Here is a 24,704-nt window from a genome sequence, read left to right on the forward strand (position 1 = left end):
TATTGATTAAATTCAAATTAGCAAAGTTCCTTTTCAGGTTTCTGTTAATGCCTGTAAGTGCAGTTTTTCCTGCTGTCGTTCCTCGCCATGCCTGCAGGGGGCGGTGGTTGCCATCGTTATGTCCACGCCTCCCGTTCTCCCGTCCAATGAACAGAGGGCTCCGCCGTGACGTAGGCAGTCATATGTGTTGGGGTGATTACGTGTAGCTCACCATCTAGCAGCAGCTAGCTTAATTAGACGACAGTTCGAGCGACTTCTTTATCATTAATTGACCGCTACGGTTAGAGAATATTCTTCGCATTCAAGCAGAGAAAGAAGAGAAGTAATCGAGCAATTGAAAACGTTACGGATGGATATTCAATCGAAAACGAAATGGTAAGAAAAGGACGACATCAGTGAACGAGAAAGCTAGCAACAGCTAGCTAGCTAACGTTACTTCTTATTGTTGTGACTAGTGGAGCCACCGGGCTGTCAAAACACTGTCTGACTTTATGAACGCACTTCTCCAATTACATTAACACTCATAAAACACGGAGAACTTCTGCTTTTTGGCATGTTCGTTAGCTAACGCGTCAACACTTTGAGTTAGTTATGAATTAGCCATGGAATCAAATGTACTTACAAACTCAGAAGACTCTTTTACAAACTAATATTTTTTGTTTTTTAAAAAAAAGGAATAGCTTAATTTATCTAAACGTATCCGGTTTGCGATAAGCATGTGTTTCTTTCTTTTTTTTTTTTAAATTTTGTCTTTATTTAGGATCGTTATATGTCAATCATACTATTTATCACAGGTTACATCCTTACATCCATTTTTTTTAAATATTTATATTATATTCTTATATACTATATTATATAATATAGGATATATATTATTTATAATATATATATATATATATTATATACTATAATATTATTTATATTATATTTTTTTTAGAACAGAACATGAGGTGATATATAAAAATAAAACCACAAAGGAAGATGTTAAAATGCTTCTTTCTTGTTAAACATAGGTTGGGCATCTCAGGAGAATATACATTTTCCATTTCTTCCAAATTTACTCAAATTTACAGTCCTGGAGCCACACAGAGAAAGTAATTCTCTCCATTTGATAGATTTCATTTACAATATCATACCATTCCCTAATATATGGGGTATCTGGTTTAAGCCATTTCCTTGTAATTGCTTTCCTAGCAGCTGCACTCAGCATTCCAAACAGTTTCTTCGTTGTAATGTTTGTGTCTGTTGAAATTTGGAGTCCAAAAAAAAAAGATCATTCCAGTTGAAAGTTATTTTTGTTCCAAATATGATTTCTAGTTGGGAGTGAATCTTACGCCAGAAAGAGTGTACCTTTGGACAGTCCCAAAACACATGAAAGTGATTAGCATCCTGAGAACCACAATCCCTCCAGCTATATATGATAAGCATGTGTTTCACAGTGACTCCAACGTCTAAAGGTCCGGTGGGTGCAGTTTGGACTGAAGCCTTCAGACGGCTGTCATCTGCTCTGAGTTAAGAAAATGTCATCGAAACCACCGTGACATCCCAGACTGACCAAAACAAATTACTTCACATGCTTAAAATGGACTTCTGACAGCATAAGCCTGTCATTTATAAGTCCAAATATTTGGACTTATAAATATTTTTATTTTTTATTATTTATTTATTTATTATTATTATTAATAATAATATTTTATTTTAAAATTTTATTTATTTATTTAATTTTTATTTATTTGTATTTATTTAAATTTTTACTGTCTGTATGCTGCAACTGCGAAGTAATTTCCCAGCTGGGATGAATAAAGCAGTTCTATTCTATTCAATAAAACTGTCATATCATCATAGTAATAGAGTGAGAGACAGAGACAGTGGGGTTTAATCTCTGTCATGTGACTGTTTCTGATAAGTGTCATTTCCCTTTTTTTCCAGATGTAGCAGAATGGAAACTAGTCGACGACACTCTGTGAAGAGGTCCTGCATAAGAAGGCGGCTTTGCTCCGAAGCACAGAACAAGGAGCTGTAAAACAAATCCATGCATCAAGTGGAGTCTCAAACTCTCCAGAAACTGCGAGTCGCGCTCAGAAAGAGACGCTGAAGGGCACAACATGTTTGCCAAGCTGAAGAAAAAGATTGCAGAGGAGGCGGCCACAGCACCCCGGACCGGTGTGCGCATACCCCGCACCATCAGCAAGGAATCCATCACCTCAGTGGGGGCAGACTCGGGGGATGACTTTGTAAGTAGACTGGTCTCCAGCCAAGTGCTTTTTGTGTGTAGCCCAGTGTTGGATGAATGGATAGTTTGTTTAAGTGTCTTCTTTCCTCAACATGGACAACGCTCCTCATCATTTTTGGCTTAATTAATGAAGTTCAATAGAATTTTATTGAATCTCAAGCCAGTTTCAAAGCCAAATTAGATTTTTAATTTTTCTTTCAAATCCCTTACTGGAGCTTTTTGAAGCAGTTAAACAAATACTGACATAAGTCGAATAAAAATGGCCGATCTGAAGTAAAGATGGTCTTAGAACCGGAGCTGAAAGAAACTGAACAGAGCCGAAGAGTTGGAGCCTTTGGCAAACATTTGCTCTTCTTTATTCCTAAAACAACCGTTCCAGCTCTTGTTAACTTCAGCTGTGAGAGAGTTTGCTCCGGACTGTGAAGCAGCTCTGCAGCAACAGAAAACCAAGTGAAATGGACCGATTTAAGTCTACGTTCTTTGTATCGGTAACGTAGATAGTTGTTGTTTTGCAGGCCTGTTGAACTCGTTTCTACCTGCAGAATCTGATGGGATACAGAACACATCAATGATTGTGGGCAGCCGTCCTCCACCAGTTATCACAAATGCAGCTTTAACCCGATGATAGTTGTTTAAATAACGGGCTAGTTCCCACTTTATCATGAGCACTGCTCGTTGCCTTTTTAAAGGGATAGTTCGCCTCTTTTGACATGAAGCTGTATGACCTCCCATATTAGAAATATCATTTATTAAATTTGACTAAAGTAGTCCGGCTAGTTGGCTGGGGTTTAAAAAAATAAAGCGTTTTGCTTCTCAAAACAATATGCGTTCAAAAGAGTAATATATTTGCATCACAAAATGGTTCTCCAGGAAAAAGTCAGACCTCACAATCTCTTGGCCCTATTTTCTCTCCCTTCGTATCACTGCCTGCTGCCGACAGCCGCGCCTGTTATGGTGTTTACTGCTGGGAAGCAAGCGATTGTGAGGTCTGACTTTTTCCTGGAGAACCATTCTGTGATGCAAATGTATTACTCTGTTGAACGCATATTGTTTTGAGAAGCAAGACGCTTTATTTTTTTAAACCCCAGCCAACTAGCCGGACTACCTTCATCAACACCAAAACGAGGCTGGAACTCTGCTCACAGGACGCAGCAGGGGGTAAGAAGATGTTCAGAAATGATGTTGCTGATATGGGATGTCATACAGCTTCATGTCAAAAGAGGCGAACTATCCCTTTAACTCTCCCTGTTCTGGTTTGTGATGAATGCTGTGAGAAACTGTCCACAGTTCACCCTGAGGACTTCGTTCGGATTGCTTTCTCCCCCTGTACTCAAAGATTTGATTGAGTTTTGGTCTCTAAGAGTCCAACTGAGGGGAATCAAGAAAACGGAGAAGCTAAACACCTGGAATGGCTGTGTTTGGGACTGTATCTGATGCTGTAGGACGTCCCACATACGAGGCAGCTCTATGACATGTGGACCGGTTGTTTTAACGTTGGAGATTCTTTGGGATTCATCGTCCTAATGATGCCGGTGGCTGCGGTCCAGCTGCGTCACCGATTCCCTCGATAAGCCTTTTACCACCTCTGGCTGTAACTGCCAATGGATGCGTTCTCCATCACTAACATACTGACGCTCACAGAAACGAGGAACGCAATGAATTATTCAAGCAGAGTTAAAAAGCAGAAGATGAAGGACTGAATGCTTTACAAGGCGGACGAGCTCACTTATGCGTATAATTTAAAAGTAAGTTTTTTTTTTTTTTGCACAGTATTTTTATTTTTATTAGGTCTTTTTTAAGTCGTGTAGGACATACAAGAGAAATAAGGATAATAAGAAAAATAAATAAATAATAGTAACGAAAAATAAGTATGCCTATATAAGAAATAAATTTAAAGAAAAGTAATAAAAAAATAAATAAAATGAGCAAAACCGCAGCACAAACTGAACACTTTAAGCAATGACAAACATATTGCATCCCTAGTACTCTTATGTACGTGGACAAATTCTCAAAGAAGAGGTGAGTAGCCAATTATGGGTCTTATTGATCATTGTACTGAGCTAGGTGATCTAAAAAAGGCTGCCAAGTCTAAAATTAAGTTTCAAGTCTTTAAGCCCGACCATTGCAGGGTTGGTTTGTGCATCCTGTTTTTTTTCTAATTCATTGTGTTGTCATTTATTATAAGGCCACAAAAAAAGTCCTGTTTCCAGAGATCGGTGCTTCAGAAATAAGTCACCAGTCAGACGGGTCCAGGTAGCAGAACATGAGACTTTTCAATCTTTTGCTCTAACATATATATATATATATATATATATATGGAACACAGCAGCTAATGTTTTCCAGCCTTTCCGTGTAGATTAGATGACAGATGTTGCTGCCATAACCTGGAAAGAGAATCCGTGTCCGTGCTGGAGGTCTGTTCATCGGAGCAAACATGGTGGTGTCATCTGTGGCGTGTGTCCCGTCTCAGTTGCACCTGGCTGAATAATTCAGTGGGAGGCAGAGCTGTGGGCTAACATGTCGCATTGTGAAACCCGAGTCCGGTTCGTTAGGATTACACTCGGCGCTGGCATCTTGGGTTTTTCTTCAACCCAATTCACATATTTGTGAATTTGACCAGATGAAATGCTAAATATCAGTGACATCATGTAATGTCAAGGCAGTTGATGTATCAGAGAGCATATTTCTGTGGCCTTAAAGAATAAACACAAATGATTGAGAAGTAATATTGTGAAATAAGTAGGGCTGGGCAACGATTAAAATGTTTAATCTAATTAATCACATGATTTCCCTGATTAATCGCATTTGTACGCAAAATCCAAAAATGAATCCAAAAGTAGTGTATAGCTTTTAGCATTTAGCTTTATTTTAAATGTGCTGCCATATGAATGAAAGTGCCATAACATTTGTTGTGCAAACACACTTTTAACATCAGCATCTTTCTGTAGTTTTTATGTAGAAGCCTCGCTCCACTGTCTGTTTCCTTGAATGACTTGCTGCTATCAGTTGTGTGTTTTGCCTTTAAGTGATATTTTAGACTGGAACTACTACGCTGAGAAGACAATTCAACTTGGCAGTGTTTACAGATGACTTTGGTTCTGTCGACTCCGCCGTCTGGAAGAACTTTAAAATGAAAATGGCCGAGTAAAAGTTCCGTACCCTTCTCCAGGTTTGGTGGATCCGCCGATTACTTTCTTTTCCGGTTCCACAGCAGACAGCAGCAGACTTTTACAAAATAAAAGCCTGTGAGCAACCGACTTTTACAAAATAAAAGCCAAAATAAAAACCTGGTTCAAGTCCCGCATCGGACAGCCCTGTGCTGCGTGTCGTTCCCCCTCTCTCTGCCCCCTGCTTCCTGTCTCTCTGAACTTTCCATTAAAGGCACAAAAGCCCCCCCAAAAAAAATTATATTTGTATTTTTTAAAAATGTAAAAAAAATTAAATAAAATAAAACCTGCGTTAATGCTCGATTAAATATTTATCGGCGTTAAATACTTAACGAGTTAACTTGCCCAGCCCTAGAAATAAGCTGTAATAACAGTTGGCCATGACTTGTGTTTTACTGAAAATGGAAGCATGTGACATGTGGTCGTCCTGCCTGAGCATTAAAGTGAGTTAAAAGTATTTTTTTTATTAGTTTTCTCTGAAGTTTCCTGTCATTCTGTGTGTGTGTGAGTAGGCTTCTGATGGCAGCAGCTCCAGGGACGATCTGCCAGCCCAGATCCTCAGAAGAAACGATCAGATCCGGAAGCTGGAGGCAAAGCTGTCGGGTAGGACACATCAGAATAAGGTTAAGCAGCTCAGCCTGCAGTCGCACCCCCCCCTGTAAAGCAGTAAACCCTCTCAGAGTCATGGATCGTAGTGTCAAAGAGTCTTTACATCATATTTCCTGGTTAATGTTGTAATAAATGATCAGTATATGAAATGTACGGCCTTTTTTTTTTATTTTTTTAGAAAACCCAACAAAACAAATAGTTGTTTTATCTGCTTCTCTGTAAACAGGTTGTGGACATGCAAACAAATTAAAAAAAGAGTCTAGAAAAGACGCCATATTGGACGAAACACTGGAAAGAGAAGCTAAAAGGACAAATGAGCCAGATTTACCGAACAAAACTTTGTGTAATTATCGACATATTTCTCATATCTTCGCGCTCCTTTCTGTTTAATGTGTATTTTCCCTTACTTTTAGGCGTGTTAATCTAATAGATTTACCGTGAAGACTTCAGCATGCTTGCTCAGATAAGATCAGTCATGTCAGCTCATTTATCCTGAGAACAACCGAGCCTGAACGTCTCACTTAAAATACAAAATACTTTTTATCACCAGCTACTTTAAAGTAGATTTACTCATTTTACTGCCGAAAATCTGCCAGTTTTAACCACAGAAAAGTGAATATTTTCTGGTTTCTGTCATATCAAACCAGGCATATCTGCTGTGGGTTTTTATGAATGTCTTAACTCTCAGTTCTGGTGCCACAGAACCTCATGCTAATGCTAATGCTAAAGCTAAAGTAGAATCAGCTTATCAGAAAAGGCGCACCGAAGGAGTGGTGTGCGTCGTGGCGTTAAAAAGAGAGACATGACTTCAACACCCTGTTTGTATTTAAAGCCGGACGGCTGAGTTCCTCCCAAACCTGTAGATCCAGCATGGCAGCAGTGACATCACACCTCTTATTATGTCGGTTTCTGCATGATTTGGAATGGTTTTAGTTCTAATAATCTGTTGTTTGTTGCTGTTTATTTAATGTTGAGAAGTTGCCCCTACCCTTGCTCCCACTCTCTACCCTCTGAACAGCTCAAAGGTTGCACATTTCCCCCGAAGCCTTTCAGCCAGTACTCGGTTATTAGTATCAGTGACTTTACCTTTCATTATTTCTCAGTCGTGTTGTCCCTTTTGTTTTCTCCCTGCCTGTCTCCTGACTTTCATCTCTGTGCTCCTTTGTGTTTTGTCTGTCTGTGTGTGTGCGTGGTTACCCCATCCCATCACCCTGCCGCCCAACACCAGACTACGCTGAGCAGCTACGAATTATGCAGAAGACCAAGGACAAGCTTGAAATTGCATTAGAAAGGCATCAGGATTGTACGTACCTCCACTCTCCTCCCAAACCGGCTTCCTTATCTGTCTCCCATCTGTCCCGCTGCCGCCAGCATCTCTTAACGCTTCATCATTTCCTTTCATCAACTCTGTAAATGCAGGTGCTGATATTACAGGCTTCAGACGCTTTTTCTCTTTAATCCAAGTGTCCACCCTCAGATCTGTTGTTTCTACCTGTTTAGCATGTTGGATTTCACAGTTAAGCTGTCGCTTTATCTCCATTTCTATCCACACTTTAAAGGGATAGTTCGCCTCTTTTGACATGAAGCTGTATGACATCCCATATCAGCAACATCATTTATGAACATCTTCTTACCCCCTGCTGCGTCCTGTGAGCAGAGTTCCAGCCTCGTTTTGGTGTTGATGAAGGTAGTCCGGCTAGTTGGCTGGGGTTTAAAAAATAAAGCGTTTTGCTTCTCAAAACAATATGCGTTCAACAGAGTAATACATTTGCATCACAAAATCGTTCAACAGGAAAAAGTCAGACCTCACAATCGCTTGGCCCTATTTTCTCTCCCTTCGTATCACTGCCTGCTGCCGCCTGCCGACAGCCGCGCCTGTTACGGTGTTTGCTGCTCGGTCTGCACTTCGGTCTGCACAGCAGGCAGTGATACGCACATTTAAAACAAAACTAAATGCTAAAAGCTATACACTACTTTTGGATTCATTTTTGGATTTTGCGTACAAATGCGATTCATCGTGATTAATTAGATTAAACATTTTAATCGTTGCCCAGACCTAATATTTATTAAGTGAAACCTCAGTTATTCCTTAGATGACACAGCTGAGCTGCAAACACGATGCCTGTAAAACGGGAGGTTTCGGCTCATAAAGCAGCTGAAGGTCATGTGGAAGGTTATCCAGCGTCCTGTGGACACGATTGGTTGAATGCAGGGTCCAATGAGAGCATACGGATCATGTCCAGAGGTTGAGTCTTGAACCTTGGAGGATCTTGGATGTCTTCAGGCCCAGAATGTCGGCTTTTCTCAGTTGCTCAGTTGTCAGATTACTGAAGTTTAGGGCGAGGGTTAGCCAGCACTGCAGCCGCCTGCAAAGAAACCGACCCTGAAGTATCCCCCTGCCGGGTGCTTTTTAAGTTTGCTTCCTGACTTTGGGGTGTTTTTTCTCTCCTTCCAGCAGACACTGCGTTATTGGCTCTGCTGCATCGCTTGTCTTTTCCCGTTTCTGCTTCTGGGATGAACGCACCTCTTAACCTTTTCACGGCTACTAACCGACTGTCTGTGCTGTTTAGTTTTGTTTGTTGACACAAACCTTTCTGTTCAGTTTTCTTTCTTTTTCTCCCTCTCATTTTTACTGCTCAGCATCCATAAAGAAACTTCAAGAGCAGAATGAGTCTCATCAGGCCAACAAAGCCAAAATGGCCGAGGGAATGGCTTTAGCTCTGGAAAAAAAGGATCAGGTAACTCCTCTCTGCCTCACCTGTTTCACAGTCGGGAAGTTTTGGCTCGTGCACTAAAGTCTTACCGTTCTTTTCTTGTAGGAATGTATAGAGAAGATGGCTGACGTGGAGAAGGCAAGTATTTATTTATTTTTTCAAACATATTTTTATTCTGATTAATTTTTTTATGATTTATTTTTATGATTTTATTATGATTTATTTAAATTTTTCATTGACATTTAAACATGAACATTATATCCCCATCTGGCAATAATAATAATAAATAAATAAATAAACTAGCATAAAAATAAATAAACAGATAAACATAGAATAAAACAAACAAAATGATACTAATGTAGATAAATAATCATTAATAAAACAAAATTACATTCCAATAGGGTCCCAGCAGTGCACAAATTGCAGAACTTGTGCAGTTAATCACAATTCAAGGTTGTGAGTTTCCAGAAAGTCCATATATAATTCTTTTTTTTTACAACATATGTTAGTCTCTCCAAAGCGAGACAGGACATCAGTTATTTTGTCCACATTCCAATAGAAGGTGGAGAAGGCAAGTATTTAAATCCAGAAGAAGGAAGTAGTTCAGATGGGGTTCTTGGACCTTTGACCATGTTTTGAGGTTCATGTAGTTTGGATTTCTTCTTCGGCTCGGTGTTGATTGATCATCATACAGTTTCCAGCCTGAAAGGTGAAAAACAGAACATCCTGTTACAGTGGCAGGAGGTGGGATCATGTTGGAGGCAGCAGATCGACACCGTTTTCCTTGAAGTTCACATGTTTAGCGTAAGGGTTTGAGGAACTTTGACTGTGATGGCTCGACAGTTGGGTCGCAGCATCTCCACAGCTGGACTGAAGCGGTCCTGGAAGGCCTCGGTTGGCTGAGGCTCATTAAAGTCTAAGGCTACAGCTACATGAAAATGAAATGAGGGTTTTTTTTTTTTTTTAAACAGAGTACGAAAATTATTGCGACCACACAGGAAAGTTTCTGTAAAAATATCAGTCTTCATGGAAACGCCACGTTTGCTGAAAACGATGCAGTACACACGCCACACCTCTAGGTGCGCTGTAAGCCACCCCCACCGGTTACACCAGAACAATAGAAGAAGCAATGCGCATGCGTGTACGCCCCTACTTCTACCAGCGAGAAGCTCACGTTGTTCCTTCAACAACGCCGCTGTAGTTAGCAGTGTCTGCAGCAGTGCTGCTATCAATGTTGTGGGGTCCATGATGATCGCTGTCTGTCCTTGTTGTGTTGTCTTCTTCCGGATTTTGAATGGAAGCCGCTTTTTGTTCTGGTCACTGACGCATGTGTATACGTCAGTGGCGTTGGCCATGTGGCTGTGACGCAGATGTAAACAAATCCGTTCTGGCTGTAACAATGGAAACGCGAACAGCGGCGTTCCTAGATCTTCCCACTCTGGAACCCGTTCTCCAAAAGTATCGTTTTGGGGTAGTGGGAACGCCGGCTCCGTGTGGCCGCCACAGCCAAACGATAAGCAAAAATATCGGTTATAGTGAAAAACGTTTCCATGTAACCAGGCCCTAATAGAAGAGCTACTGTTGCTCAGATTGCTGAAGAAGTCGATGCAAGTACCAGTGGATTGGTGTTTCATATGGGGCCAAAATATGTAGAAAAGTGACGTTAATACTGACCCAAGCAGAAGCAGTCGGCCCTTTGCTCATCATATAGTCTGACCAGTCAAGGAAACTTGTATGCTTTCTGAATTATTTAGATTTTTATAATTCATCCCCATTTATTTGCAATGGTCATAGGTCAGGGCTGCAGGTGTGACCTTTATGCCATAACTTTACTGTGCAGCATATACGGTGCTGACCAAATGAATGAAGAGATGTGAAAACATGCTCAAATGTGCCCTGTGGAGGGAGTAAAAGCTGTCTGCATTCAGTTTTAAAGCACTGTGTCTACCTTTGAGCTACAGCAGAATGCTTTGCATGTAACCCAAAGATGAGATGATCAGACCTGCTCCCACCGTCCCTGTGTAAAATGTCTTTATTTACTACTAAATCCAGTATCATTAAAACAGTCTTTCTCATCTTTGTTGGCTATTTTGCCATTTTGGATTGTGACTGTTACAAAAAGAAATAGAATGAGGACTTCGTCCACAGGAGGAATAATAGTCCACTCTGGATCCACAGCAGTTACATGCACATGAACAGTGGTATGATTCTAGCTGCTGTGTTTGTTTAGGAAAAGGCTGCCCTGTCAGCCCGGCTTCAGGAGCAGACGGAGCAAAGCTTAGCACTCTTCCAGAAAAGAGATGACCTGGATGAACTGGAGGGCTTTCAGCAGCAAGAGCTGGCTAAAGTTAAACACATGGTGCGTACATGTGGAGTTTGCCAACATCATCTTTGACGATTAAAGATTAAATTTTAGATAAGCTAAGGGGGGGAACTGTGCCTTTGAGTGACTTCAGTCTGTTTTCCTCATTGCAGGACATGCTCTGCAAAAGCTTTTTTTTTTTTTTTTTGTCACTTCTTTTTAGGAAGGAGTTCATTTCTGAGGTTTTTTTTCCTAATTGATGTTTAACAGTTGCTGAGAAAGGAGGAGCTGCTCAGCCAGCGGGATCGGGAGCTTCAGCAGAAGGAGGCTGAAGCTCAGTCAGCAAAACGAGGGCTGCTGGAGGCTCGGGGGAAACTCCAGACTCTGCAGCAGCAGCATGACGAGAGCTGCGGACTCAACTCTGAACTAGAAATAGAGCGGTAAGATGGTTTTACCATGTTATATAGCTATTATTGTATCATCCGGCTGTTTTTAACATGTTATATGGCTATTATTGTGTCATCTGGATGTTATTAACATGTTATACGACTATTATTGTGTCATCCAGATGTTATTAACATGTTATACGACTATTATTGTGTCATCCAGATGTTATTAACATGTTATACGACTATTATTGTGTCATCCAGATGTTATTAACATGTTATACGACTATTATTGGGTCAGCCGGATGTTTTTAACGTGTTATACGGCTATTATTGTATCATCCGGATGTTTTTAACGTGTTATACGGCTATTATTGTATCATCCGGATGTTTTTAACATGTTAAATGGCTATTATTGTGTCATCCTGATGTTTTTAACATGTTAAACGGCTATTATTGTGTCATCCTGATGTTTTTAACATGTTAAACGGCTATTATTGTATCATCCGGATGTTTTTAACGTGTTATATGGCTATTATTGTATCATCCGGATGTTTTTAACATGTTAAATGGCTATTATTGTGTCATCCTGATGTTTTTAACATGTTAAACAGCTATTATTGTATCATCCAGATGTTTTTAACATGTTAAACGGCTATTATTGGTTCATCCAGCTGTTTTTAAGATGTTAAACGGCTATTATTGGGTCATCCTTGCTGTCTCACATTCCTGTTCAGTGAATCTTCTGTAAACTACATCTTGGGGATTACCTGGGGACACTGAAATCTAAAGCTTTATCGTTGGCTTTTCCGCAGAGAAGAACTGCTGCTGCTCAGAGAGGAGGCGGACAAGAAGATCAGCGAGTTGGAGGGACGCTGCACGGAGCTGCAGTCGGTCGTCCAGCAGGTCTCTGAGGACTTCCAGAAGGTCGGTAGTCCTGAGTTTCACGTTGTTCAGGCTCCCGCTGTGCCACACTCTTCGGTGACTGTCTTGTTTTTCAGTCCCAGGCTATGGCCTCCACCTTAGAGAAGTCCCTCCATGATTTACAGACCGAACACGACTCCCTGAAGCTGCAGCAGCAAAAGGTCCGAACACCAAGAAGGACTGAGAGTGAAAACATGAATATTCTGACATAGTTGACGTAGTTTCTAAGAGAAAGGGCCGGTTTTCAGGCATTTCCTCTGTGTGTCCGCAGGCTGCTGTGACCGAGGAGGACAAGGAGCGCTTGCTGGGGGAACTGCAAAAGAAAGTTTCCTCTTTGGAGAGACGGCTGAAAGGGAACCTGAGCCAGGATGAGCATCTCCAGGAGCTGCTGCAGGAGGTGGATTTAACACTAAGATTAAGATTCTAACTGACCCAGTTAAATGTTCAGCACTGTGCTTTGACTTCTGGGAGCCCAGATGATGCTTTCAGATCTATTAAAGGCCTCTACACCCAGCATCTGTTCCACAGACTTTATATCACGGCGTCGTATTATTATCGTTTTGTTTTCTTTAAGGCAGAAGTTTGAAGTCTGAAGCTTTTTTATCAGTCTCGTTTCTGCCTTTTCAGAAGTCCAACCTGGAGCTGAGCCTGGAGGAGACCAGAGCAGAGCTGTTGGCCGTCAGGACGAACCACGCTGACACCGTCAGCTCTCTGGAGGCACAGGTGAAGCAGGACAGGCATTCATCCCCAAATGTGTGGGGAAAAGTCCGTTAATTACCAAAACTCCATGCAGAGAAATGCAGTTTCACTCAATGATGTCAAATGGTGCCGAATCAGAGCTCTTTTTGCTGCCAAGTGGGAACCAGCTGTGATGTTTTGGTGCAGTTCCTGTAAATGTCAGCAGACGGATGAGAAGAAAAAAGGGTTTGGGGGTTAGTGTGGGTGTTTAACCCGAGTGGATGATGAATGTTCTGTAATAACTGAAGAAGATAGAGGTACATAGTGTAAGCGCCATAGCCGGATGAACAGAACAGGCATACCTGTTATTTCATTAGCAGTTCCACACTGCGTCAGTCTGCTCATTGTAAGTTTCCACAGAAAGCGATCCAACCTCGAACAGACTGAATAAAGGAACATTTTGCATTCCATATATTTTAAAATGCATAATGTCAGCATGCGTCTCTCCTGTCTGACCTCAGGTATCCAGGATGAGCTGCAGCATTACTGAACTGCAGACCCTGCTGCGACATAAAGACGACTCGTCCCGGGCCTACAGGGAGAGGACAGACACACAGGTAACAGGAAAGAATGGATCCTGGAACACTCAGCGATGTGTGGCCTCAGGATTTAAAATATCAAACAGACACATAACATCACATTGTTGATGATGGGTGGAAAGTTCGTTCATTCATTCAGTTCTTTTCTGGTTTCAGATTGCTAACCTTGAGCAGCAGGTTCTACAGAGCAGCGAGAGTCTGAAAGGTGCAGAGCAGCAGATCGCAGAGGAACGGCAGCAGATGGAGAAACTGGTGAGCATGAGAACACCAAACGTTTTATTACCCTGAGAGTGATGATCTCAGGGCACTTTTCCTTTGGAGGGTTTTTCCACCTCTTTCTGTATCCGTCTCCAGGAAATGGCCGCTGTTCTTTCTTAGAGTCATTTTATCTGATAAGAGTCGTCTTATGCTTTAGAAGTGGCATGAATATGAACAGAGACAGAGTTAAATCGTTAGCTGTAATCATTTGTTCAACACTTGTCCATAAATTGCTGGTGACAGCCCGAACTGTGTCTGTATTAGGTGCTATAATGCAGCAGTTAAAAGAACTGTGTGTGAGTGCACTCTTTGCTTTTTTTGGACCCGTTTAATCGTGCATGTGTGTGCGTTTTGTTCAGCAGGGGGAGTGGGATGCAGAAAAAGCCTTCCTGGATCAGCAGGTGTGTTTGTTGGAGCAGCAGAGTCGGGAGAAGGTCGGCCGACTCCAAGAAAGCATCGGCTCTTTACAGACGGACAAGCAGACGCTTGCAGACAGGGTGGTAAGTTCAACCTTTTCTGGTTTCTAAACTTTTATTTTGCCACATTTTGTCTTTGTAGCTTTTGAAAGCAGTTTCATCTGCGGCACAAATGAATATCCAAAGCCTCCAAACGGGCGAATTAATGCAAAATGACTGCAGCAGCTCTGCAATGTGGTGGTGGAGGTTACTAAGAACAGATTTAATCAGGAGTGGAATGATTAGTAATATGATTCTTGTTATTATAGACAGTGAGATGTGTGTAATGTTGACTGGTCTCCTGGTTTCTGTGTGATCGGCAGTCTGATCTGGAGAAGCAGATGGTCGAGGAAAGCTCCATTTCAAAGCACCGGGCAGAAGAGCTGGAGCAATGCAAAGTAAAAGCTTCAACACTTCCAGATGAAAGAAAAATGCTTTTTTTAACTACATTTACTGAATTTTGAAATCTCGTGTTTAATCTAAAATTCAATGGGTTTTAAAAGGGACCTTGAAATCGGTTTGTTCCAGCTGTGCACCGTCGTCATCCGGATGTTTTTAACATGTTAAATGGCTATTATTGTGTCATCCAGATGTTTTTAACATGTTAAACGGCTATTATTGTGTCATCTGGATGTTTTTAACATGTTAAATGGCTATTATTGTGTCATCCAGATGTTTTTAACATGTTAAACAGCTATTATTGTGTCATCCAGATGTTTTTAACATGTTAAACGGCTATTATTGTGTCATCCAGCTGTTTTTAACATGTTAAACGGCTATTATTGTGTCATCTGGATGTTTTTAACATGTTAAACGGCTATTATTGTGTCATCTGGATGTTTTTAACATGTTAAACAGCTATTATTGTGTCATCCAGATGTTTTTAACATGTTAAACGGCTATTATTGTGTCATCCAGCTGTTTTTAACATGTTAAACGGCTATTATTGTGTCATCTGGATGTTTTTAACATGTTAAACGGCTATTATTGTGTCATTTGGATGTTTTTAACATGTTAAACGGCTATTATTGTGTCAGCCAGATGTTTTTAACATGTTAAACGGCTATTATTGTGTCATCTGGATGTTTTTAACATGTTAAACGGCTATTATTGTGTCATTTGGATGTTTTTAACATGTTAAACGGCTATTATTGTGTCAGCCAGATGTTTTTAACATGTTAAACGGCTATTATTGTGTCATCCAGCTGTTTTTAACATGTTAAACGGCTATTATTGTGTCATCTGGATGTTTTTAACATGTTAAACGGCTATTATTGTGTCATCTGGATGTTTTTAACATGTTAAACGGCTATTATTGTGTCATCCAGATGTTATTGATGTTGTTGAACCTGAGCAGAGTGCATTTGTTGCCACTCACTTTGCATATCGCTGTGTTCCCTCAGACAGAGCTGAGCAGCCGACAGATGGTGAGCACGGAAATCGCCAAAGCTCTGGAGGAAAGCAGGCGGCAGAAGGAGGAGCTGCAGACGCAGGTCTGTTGGTATTCATGAACTTGGTATCCAGTGAGAAATTGGGAGGCGGGCGCCGTTCTGTGTGAGTTCCGTGAAATGAAGTGTGTCTGTGCTTGTTCTCAGGTCGGAGAGGCGACCTTATCTCTGCAGAACTCACAGCAGGAGCTGTCTGCTGTTACCGAGAGGCTCACGCTGAGAGAAGAGGATGTCAAAACACTTCAGAATGGTACGCACACACTTAAAGCTGTTGCTTGTATAACTTTTTTATAGTCACTCCCACATTTACATTTACTCATTTAGCCTTTATCAGAGTAAACTTTGAGTGCTAAATCGGTACAAATTAGGGCTGGGCGAGTTAACTCGTTATTATCGCTTTAACTTGTTACAGGGTGGCCGCGGGTCCTTAAAAAGTCGTAAATCAATTTTCCTGAAAATAAGACCTTAAAAAGTATTAAATTGTCTTAAATTCAGATTGCATGGGTCTTAAATATTTGTGTATTTTTCTTTTTGTTCTAAAGGAACAGTATTTTATTTATTTTTAATATATTTACTTGATTTTATAAGCATTTGTTCATGGGACTTAAATGTTCTGAAAATATTGTAATAGATTTAATTTAGTACAGTGATGACATTTTTGTGATCTTTTTGCATGACATACATTTAGTCAATGTTCTTAAACTCAACCGTCATTTGTCATTTTACCGTTTTACTGTCAGTGTGTTTACTTGGAAATACTTGGTATTTCCATCGTACGTTTGGTCTTAAATTTCATTTAGAAGTGGTATTAAAAAGTCTTAAATTGAACTTGTTTATACCTGTATACACCCTGTGTTAATTATTTAAATATATAAATATTTTATCGCGCATTAACACAGGTTTTATTATTTATTTTATTATTGTAAAAGTCTGTTGCTCACAGGCTTTTATTTTGTAAAAGTCTGTTGCTGTCTGCTGCGGAACCGGAAAAGAAAGTAATCGGCGGATCCATCAAACCTGGAGAAGGGTTAAAATAAAACTAAATGCTAAAAGCTGTTTACTACTTTTGGATTCATTTTTGGATTTTGCGTACAAATGCGATTAATCGTGATTAATCAGGGAAATCATGTGATTAATCGCGATTAATTAGATTAAAATTGTAATCGTTGCACAGCCCTAACATATAAAACAGATCATTTCATGTTCATGCACAAGAGAGTTTAAATATTAAACCGCAATTTTATTTTCCTACAGTTTTTGAAATGGCTGAACCGAAAAATCGCGATTTAAAAACATTTCTCCACAGATTTGTTTTGCTTTAAGGGACTCCGTAGTTGCCTCCTCTCTCACTTTGCCTGATACGATCACATTCCCCGCGGCATCGACAGACGTAATAAAATGACATGCAATAAAAATGTCAACAAACAGAGATGAATTTTTGGATTTGGCATTTTTGGATTTTGCGTACAAATGCGATTAATCGCGATTAATCAGGGAAATCATGTGATTAATTAGATTAAACATTTTAATCGTTGCCCAGCCCTAATATAAATCTATCTAAATGACAGAGTAGAAGCAGGTTCGGTGCTTTGGTGCGTGACTGCCACAGTTATCGACTGAAAACCCAAACGTGTGTTTGTGTATCAGAGGTGCAGACCCGGCAGGACTCGCTGGTCCAGCTGCAGGAAGAGGCCGAGCAGCTGCGGGCTCAGCTGCAGCAGATGGAGGCCGACAAAGACTCCCAGCTGATGAGCCTGAGGGAGGAACTGCTGGGCCAGACGCAGCAGCTGGATGGCTGCCAGGCGCGGGTCAGTACCGGCTCACGCTCTCGCATCAAACATAAAAAAGGAACATGGAAGGAGGAAGAAATAAGTCCCATCCCAGTGTTTGTGTTGGTCTTTTAACTCCTCATCTCAAGCTGAATGGTGGGAAACTGTTCAGAGCCAAACTTTTGAACAAGAGAACAAATAATGTTATTATTATGTTCTGAAGGTTTTCTTCTATTTAGATAAAACACTTCAGCTCAGTCTGGTTTTCGTGAGTTGAATAGAAATATACTTATATATACTGGCTATTAAAATATACTATTTTCAGCTATTTTCTGCTAAACAAAAAAGCTGAAAATAGTGAAAATTTAGCAGAAGTGAGTAAAAGTTAAAAATGGCTGCCGTGTGATGTGGAAGAGATGTCCTCACAGGGATAGGAAGCAGCTGCGGCTCGACGAGCTCACACACAGCTGAAGGAGCAGAAAATGGCCGAAGGGATACTATGACCTCCTGTGAGAAAAGTTGAAGAGCGAGGAAAATAATTTGAAGACCGTCCGAAGCAGAAGGGTTAGAGGAACGCGGCGATGTAGTTTCTATTTCAATTGAGTGAAAGATGTTGAAACGGCAGCGAGTTGAACACGCTTGAAGCCGTGTGTTCCATCATACCAAACTTTCCATTGGAGTCAGTGAGAGAATTTGAAAAGTTGCTCTCGCTTAAAGGCTCATAGCTGAAATTGTGTAAATGTGAGCTCTTTAGTTGTTCCATTAACTGAAAGAGGACAAATTTTCCTACATTTTAAGGTGAAATTTGTTTCTGTAAGTTAAACTGTATGAAAGTTGGAGGAATTTGTTTGAATATCAGAAAAAGCTGAAAATGATCAGCGTGCCACTCTGCTGGCTCTTCATTCATAAAAACCAAGAAGGAGCCAAAACTAAAAGTTAAATATTTTAAAAAGTATAAAAGTCAGAAATACCAAAATATAGAGCATAAATCTCCTGAACGAGCTGAACGTTTTGATTCCAAAAGTGGGGAAATTGGTGAAAGTATGCGGGAGTAGTTAAAGTAGCAAAAACGTACAGAAGAACTAAGAATAAAGAAAAATAAATAAGCTATTAATAAGCATTGTTTGGTGTGTTTTTCCCAGATATCGTACCTTGAAGTTGAGGTGGAAACCTTGACAGAACAGCTTCACAGCCCTGAGGTGTGCGAGGAGGACCAGAACGGCAGCGTGACCGTGGATGACCTTGATCACATCCAGAAGGTCAACAGAGAGCTGGAGCAGCAGCTCAGCGACAAGAACAGGGTGAGTTTCTCCTCCCCACACGCTGCGGTTTTAAGTGAGCTTTAAACGTGCAGATAAGCACGTAAAACACATCTGTGTTGTGTTGCAGACCATCAAGCAGCTGCAGCAGAGACTGGCAGAGCTGAAAAGGACCCTGCAGAAAGAACTGGTGAGATTTTAGAGTACATTTCATTTCACAGTTTGTTTGTTTTTTTTTTTGTTTTTTTTAAACATATGTTTATTGGTTTTTCATGTTAATATAACAAAATCCAACAATATAAACATCCAAAACATGTGGCAGTAAAGAAAATAATAATTAAATGATTAAAAAAGATACAATAAACCGCAGTAATTAGTCAGCAAATTACTGTGCAATGAATATGAAATAATAAAAATAAATAAGTAAATAAACACATGTATAAATAGATAATAATGATAATAATACATTTTTTTAAAAAAGTATTCAAAATGTAGGTTACAGCTTGCACTCCCAACAACAAATTAAATAATTTTCATTATCTCATTCTCCCTCCCTCAACAGTTCCAGAAATATCATAAAATTCAGAAGCCCTCTTTCTTTTGTTTTAAAACATATATTTATTGTTTTTTCATGTTAATATAACAATATAAACATCCAAAACATGTGGCAGTAAAGAAAATAATAATTAAATGATTGAAAAAGATACAATAAACCGCAGTAATTAGTCAGCAAATTACTGTGCAATGAATATGAAATAATGAAAATAATAAAAAATAAATAAGTAAATAAACACATATATCAATAAAATAAAAAAGATAATAATGAATTTTAAAAAAGTATTGCCGATCACACAGTATGTAAAAGAGGGGCAACCGACATTCTTCTAGCATAATGCAGTAAACAAAGGTCAACCATTTATTTTTTTCCTTACAAGATAAAGAACATCTGGATAAATGCCTAAAATACGTACCTCAGGCTATAAAGGTATAGCTGAGAGATATACTTTAACACTGAGCTCCAAAATGTTTGAATCTCTTCACATTTCCATAAACAGTGATATAATGCACCCTGGTGATTGCTGCACTTATAACATAGATCAAATATTAGGATCAAATTTAATTAATTGTACAGGAGAGATATATGTTCGCATTATCCAATTAAATTGCATCATTCTCAATGGAGTGTTGATGGTTTGAGTTTGTATTTTTAAACATATTGTCTCTTACACTCAGAGTTTTCCTTCTGGTTTTCAACCATCATGTTATAGAACCGGGATACCGGATACCTGTTTCTTTTACCCAAACAGATTTTTTGTAACATGTGTTTCTAAGATGGAGAATGGAGGTCGTTGCATTGAATTGTTTTAAGTGTGCCAGAATAAAAACTTCTAAGTTGTAAATACCATTTCACAGGTTTTGATATTCTTTCAGCTCGCTGATTGTAAATGGAATTAAATGAATGTCTGTCGCTCTTTGGGCTTAAGAAATTAAAGCCCGAGTCGGAAGCTGAAGGGAAGGACAAGCTGCCCGAGAGTCGAGCGGAAAGGCAAGAGCGGCTTTATCTGGATCTCCCCCCTTTATCTCACCCGAGCCCCCCGACCTCCAACACCACCGTGACCAACACCTCAGACCTCAACGACTCCAGAGAAATCAACCTGGAGTATCTCAAACACGTCGTCCTCAAGTTCATGTCCTCCAGAGAAGCCGAGGTGAGTGGGTGGTGCTTTAGTTTGTAGCGCTACTACAGCATTTCATACAGTTGACCACAATTTATTACTCAAAACGACTGGAGAACTGGGCGGGTCTTTACAGAACTGTACTAAACTGGTTCATAACATACTTGGAGAACAGGAAGTACTTTGTGTCAATAGGTAACTTTACATCTGAGCGGACAAGAATCACATGTGGAGTTCCCCAAGGTTCCATCCTGGGACCTCTTCTGTTTAACATCTACATGCTCCCACTGGCACAGATTATTAAAAAAAACAACAGAATAAACTACCATAGCTATGCAGATGACACGCAGATATACATTACAATGTCACCAGGAGACTAAGGCCCTGTACAGGCTCTTGGTAAATGCATTGAGGAGATTAATGACTGGATGTGCCACAACTTTATCCGGCTAAACAAAAACCAAACTGAGGTAATCGTCTTTGGAGCCAAAGGGAAACGATTACAGGTCAACACAGAGCTTCAATCTATACACCTAGAAACTACCAACCAGGCCAGAAATCAAGTGGACCCCATCAGGCCAGCTCTGAGGTCTTTACACCGGCTGCCTGTCCATCAGAGGATAGACTTTAAAGTTCTGATGCTGGTCTATAAAGCTCTGAATGGTCCAGGACCAGAATGCATCAGTGACCTCCTGACCCAGTATGAACCTTCCAGACCCCTCAGGTCATCTGGATCCGGTCTTCTATCAGTTCCCAGAGTCAGAACCAGACATGGAGAAGCTGCATTCAGCTTCTATGCTCCACATGTCTGGAACAAACTCCCAGAAAGCCTCAGATCAGCTGAAACACTCAGTGTGTTTAAGTCCAGGCTGAAGACACACCTATTTTCAGCTGCGTTTGAATAAAGCTCAAAACTTAATCACATTTTAACTACTGATTTTATCTATTGTTCTTATTTCTTTCTTTTTTATTTAAAATTTAAATCATGCTTTTTATTTCTACTGTTTTAATGTCTCTGTAAAGCACTTTGAATCACCTTGTAGTTGGATTGTGCTGCACAGATAAACCTGCCTTGCCTTGAACTGTGTCCCAAACTCAAACACTGACGGTGCTTCCTGTGTCTCGTGTTGTCAGGCATATCAGCTGATCCGAGCTGTTTCCGTGCTGCTGAGCTTCACTCGGGAGGAGGAGGACATGCTGAAGCAAACTCTGGAGTACAAAGTGGGTATTTCCTTCATCAGTGCTCCGTTCTGGAGACCTTTTACCAACCAGCCGCTGAAGGCTCATTTACTGACGACTGTAAAACAGAATATATTTAGCAGGACTAAAATTTCAGTCCTAAATGTGGATATTTTTCACATTGTAGTCCTTTACTACAGCAGGTAGTACAGCACGTTTTCTCATAACGAGATAATTAATTTGAGATGACGAGTTAATTAACCGATGGTTTTCGAGGCCACTTTTTCTCCTCAGTCCGCCCCTGAAAACTGGCTACTTTATTCAGTTTTCAATGAAAGGGGGTAAAAATGGGTAAAAACCTTTGCCAGAAATACATATAAACACATATAAACAGGGGCGGACTGGGGAGAAAAAGTGGCCTCGAAAACCATCGGTAAATTAACTCGTTATCTCGAATTAATTATGTCGTTATCACGAGAAAACGGATGGAATAAATTGTATGTACCTATGGCCGTTTAGGGCTTCCGTATTTCTCAAGGTCACGACGACTTAAAAACATTTTAACTTTGGCCAGGAGACGCAACTGGAAAAAACTAGTCCTGACAAATGACATGCAGTGTATTTTCATGTAAGACCACCCCACCCTGTGACTCCATGTATTCGGTTAGATATTATCTGTAGCTTTAGCTGTGCAGTCAGCAGTCTTCCTCAGTCGGGTTGGACTTCTTTTGCACCTTTTTGTGCTTCCAGTGTTGCTGCTCCTGTGTTAAAGCATCACTGGAGCACCGTGTGAACCTCTCGCTTGTTGTGAAGCACTCTGACGTTACTTCTGCACATCCCTGGAAGGCTGCTCTATGAATAACACAAACAAATGTCTTAACTGTGCATTCTGCTGCCAACCGCTCTCCGACATAATCTGGGTTCTGTTTGGGTTTTTGGCTCCATTTTTAATTACTGTGCATTCCTCCGGCAGAATATATATTCTTTTAATGTTGGAACACAGATAAATGCAACATTTGTAGCTGCTTCTCAGACTCGTTCCTCAGAGGGCTGATTTGGCTTCAAATCTCAGCCGATAATGTGTGTTTTCTGCGTTCCAGATGTCCTGGTTTGGATCCAAACCTTCACCAAAGGGCATCGTCCGCCCTTCGGTCTCAGGCTCTTCGACTAATTGGAGCTGATGAGCAGCGAAGTGAGCTGTGGTGATTGAGAGAAGGGAACTAAAGGAGCAGCTCCTGGAGGAGGAAGTCTCTCCTCTGTCTCACACTCTTTCTCTGTGGGAAGAACTGGTGTTTTATGCTATGTGTGGGGGGCAGAAAACGGGCTTCACAATATTTATAAGGGATCTGAAGGCTTATCCATCTTTTTTTTTTTATTTTTAAAAACGTTTTTTTAAAAGACGTCTCATTTTACTTCCAGCATCTGACACGAGCCTGAGGTGGTCTCCTCAGTGCAAACAGAGAGAAAGAAAAGGAGACGCTGTGGGGAACGAACAGACTGCCTTACTCTTATTTTAGGGGCTGTCTCGTGTCCGTTGGAGAAAGCATTAACGTGACTCGATGCGATTGTCCTCGCCGGACAGATGGCGCAGCCCTTCAGTGCCAAAGGACCCGATTATCGTCGTCTTTTCCTGGTTCTGCTCTAATTTTTGAGTCACAGAGGGCTTCTTTTATGCAAATGTGTTGTTGTGATAAATCTGATAATCTGATAAAATGTCATTGGGTTTGACAGCACCTGACGAATAATCGAACATTGAACAAAGGACCCAAATGGTCTTTATGTGAAGGCATATCGGTTCCAGACGGATTTCCATTTGACTGAGTGTTGACTAATGAAATGTTTGAGCGCATCGGTCTGAAACGTAAAGGCTAAATTTGTCCGTTCTTTGGTGGACAAACGATGTACGGGCCACATTTAGGGACATCATGTATGTATGATGAGCTAAAAGTGGAATAACCCTAAACACAACATATACATATTTGTGACTAATATGTGTGTTTTTACAATGATCCCACCCTGAAATCATCCCCTCTCCCTTAATGTCTGTAATCAGAACTATGGCACTAATCTAAACCACCAATCAGGTGTATCACCGGGGCTCAGAGGAGCCGCTTGTGAAGAAGAGTTTAGAGTCACGAATTTAAACTACATGCAGACCGTTTCAGGTCCTTCAGCGCCGGAGCAAACGACACGAAACCGTTTGAAAAGTAACTACTGTACATGATGAAATAAGTGAATATGTATATGATGATACCCGACCTTTACTTGCCTTTGCTAATGTAAATGAAAGTACATTCCACATGTCTATTTATATATAGAAATCTGTACATAGTGTATGCATTGAGAACTTTATAAATGGGTGGATGTAAATAGTTTGCTGTGATCAGTTTACAGGATGTTTCGTTGTCGTGGAGCCTCGGTGTCTCGGTCCCCACTGCCTTATCACAATCTCCAATCCTGAGTGTGACGTCACCCCCGTGGCAAATGTCGCTTAGAACGTTCTGTTTTCTTTTTCTGCCATTTTTAAGTTGTGTTTAATATATAGATGTGCAAAAGCTTAGAAGGTTGGACCTTTCCACCTTCCTGTAATTCTGATGACAGGTAGCAGTCCGATGTAGTCGAGTACAAAGAAACAGTTTGGAAAAAAAAAAAGCACTTTTTAACCTCCTTTGGTTCTTCTGTGTTGGATCATTTTGACACTACTGAACAATCGCTACAGCTTTTTATGATTTCATGATTGCTGCGGTGGTTTCATTGCCCACATTTATCACAAATAAACCCAGTCACAAAATCATACCGTCTGGCTGTAAATACTCTCAATTTGTTCGTATTTATTTATTTATTTATTTTTGTACGCATTTAATTACCAGCAAACGTATAATGAATGAATATTGGATTTCACTGCGTTATTCTACCATATTTTATCAATATAGTTTACACAATGTGATATGCGGCGTCTTGTTTTTATTGTAAAAATACGTCATCTCAAAAATGTCCAGCAAAAACTGCGTTTTTACAGTATTTACATGAGAGTTTGTGTTTGTTTTG

At 40.3% G+C, this 24,704-nt stretch overlaps 1 protein-coding gene across 3 annotated transcripts; it reads left to right on the forward strand.

Moving 5' to 3' along the window:
* Positions 1-186: 186 nt before the first annotated feature.
* On the forward strand, positions 187-24,450 carry golga1 (golgin A1). 3 transcript variants are annotated; one of them, XM_075467139.1, is made up of 24 exons: positions 187-375; positions 1,930-2,234; positions 5,913-6,003; positions 7,238-7,312; positions 8,650-8,747; positions 8,829-8,861; positions 10,954-11,082; positions 11,296-11,465; positions 12,227-12,338; positions 12,413-12,496; positions 12,607-12,732; positions 12,963-13,058; positions 13,535-13,630; positions 13,769-13,864; positions 14,230-14,370; positions 14,649-14,723; positions 15,729-15,818; positions 15,921-16,023; positions 17,421-17,581; positions 18,685-18,843; positions 18,932-18,991; positions 20,286-20,510; positions 21,612-21,698; positions 22,757-24,450. In XM_075467139.1, exons 2-24 carry the CDS (start codon positions 2,106-2,108, stop codon positions 22,835-22,837), a joined length of 2,517 nt encoding a protein of 838 aa, XP_075323254.1. In that variant the 5' UTR covers positions 187-375; positions 1,930-2,105; the 3' UTR covers positions 22,838-24,450. The 3 variants fall into 3 exon arrangements, with proteins under 3 accessions (XP_075323254.1, XP_075323256.1, XP_075323255.1); XM_075467141.1 differs by lacking the exon at positions 10,954-11,082; XM_075467140.1 differs by lacking the exon at positions 7,238-7,312.
* Positions 24,451-24,704: the final 254 nt, after the last annotated feature.

The sequence above is a fragment of the Odontesthes bonariensis genome, chromosome 6 (assembly GCF_027942865.1).
Source record: "Odontesthes bonariensis isolate fOdoBon6 chromosome 6, fOdoBon6.hap1, whole genome shotgun sequence".
Lineage (NCBI taxonomy): Eukaryota > Metazoa > Chordata > Actinopteri > Atheriniformes > Atherinopsidae > Odontesthes > Odontesthes bonariensis.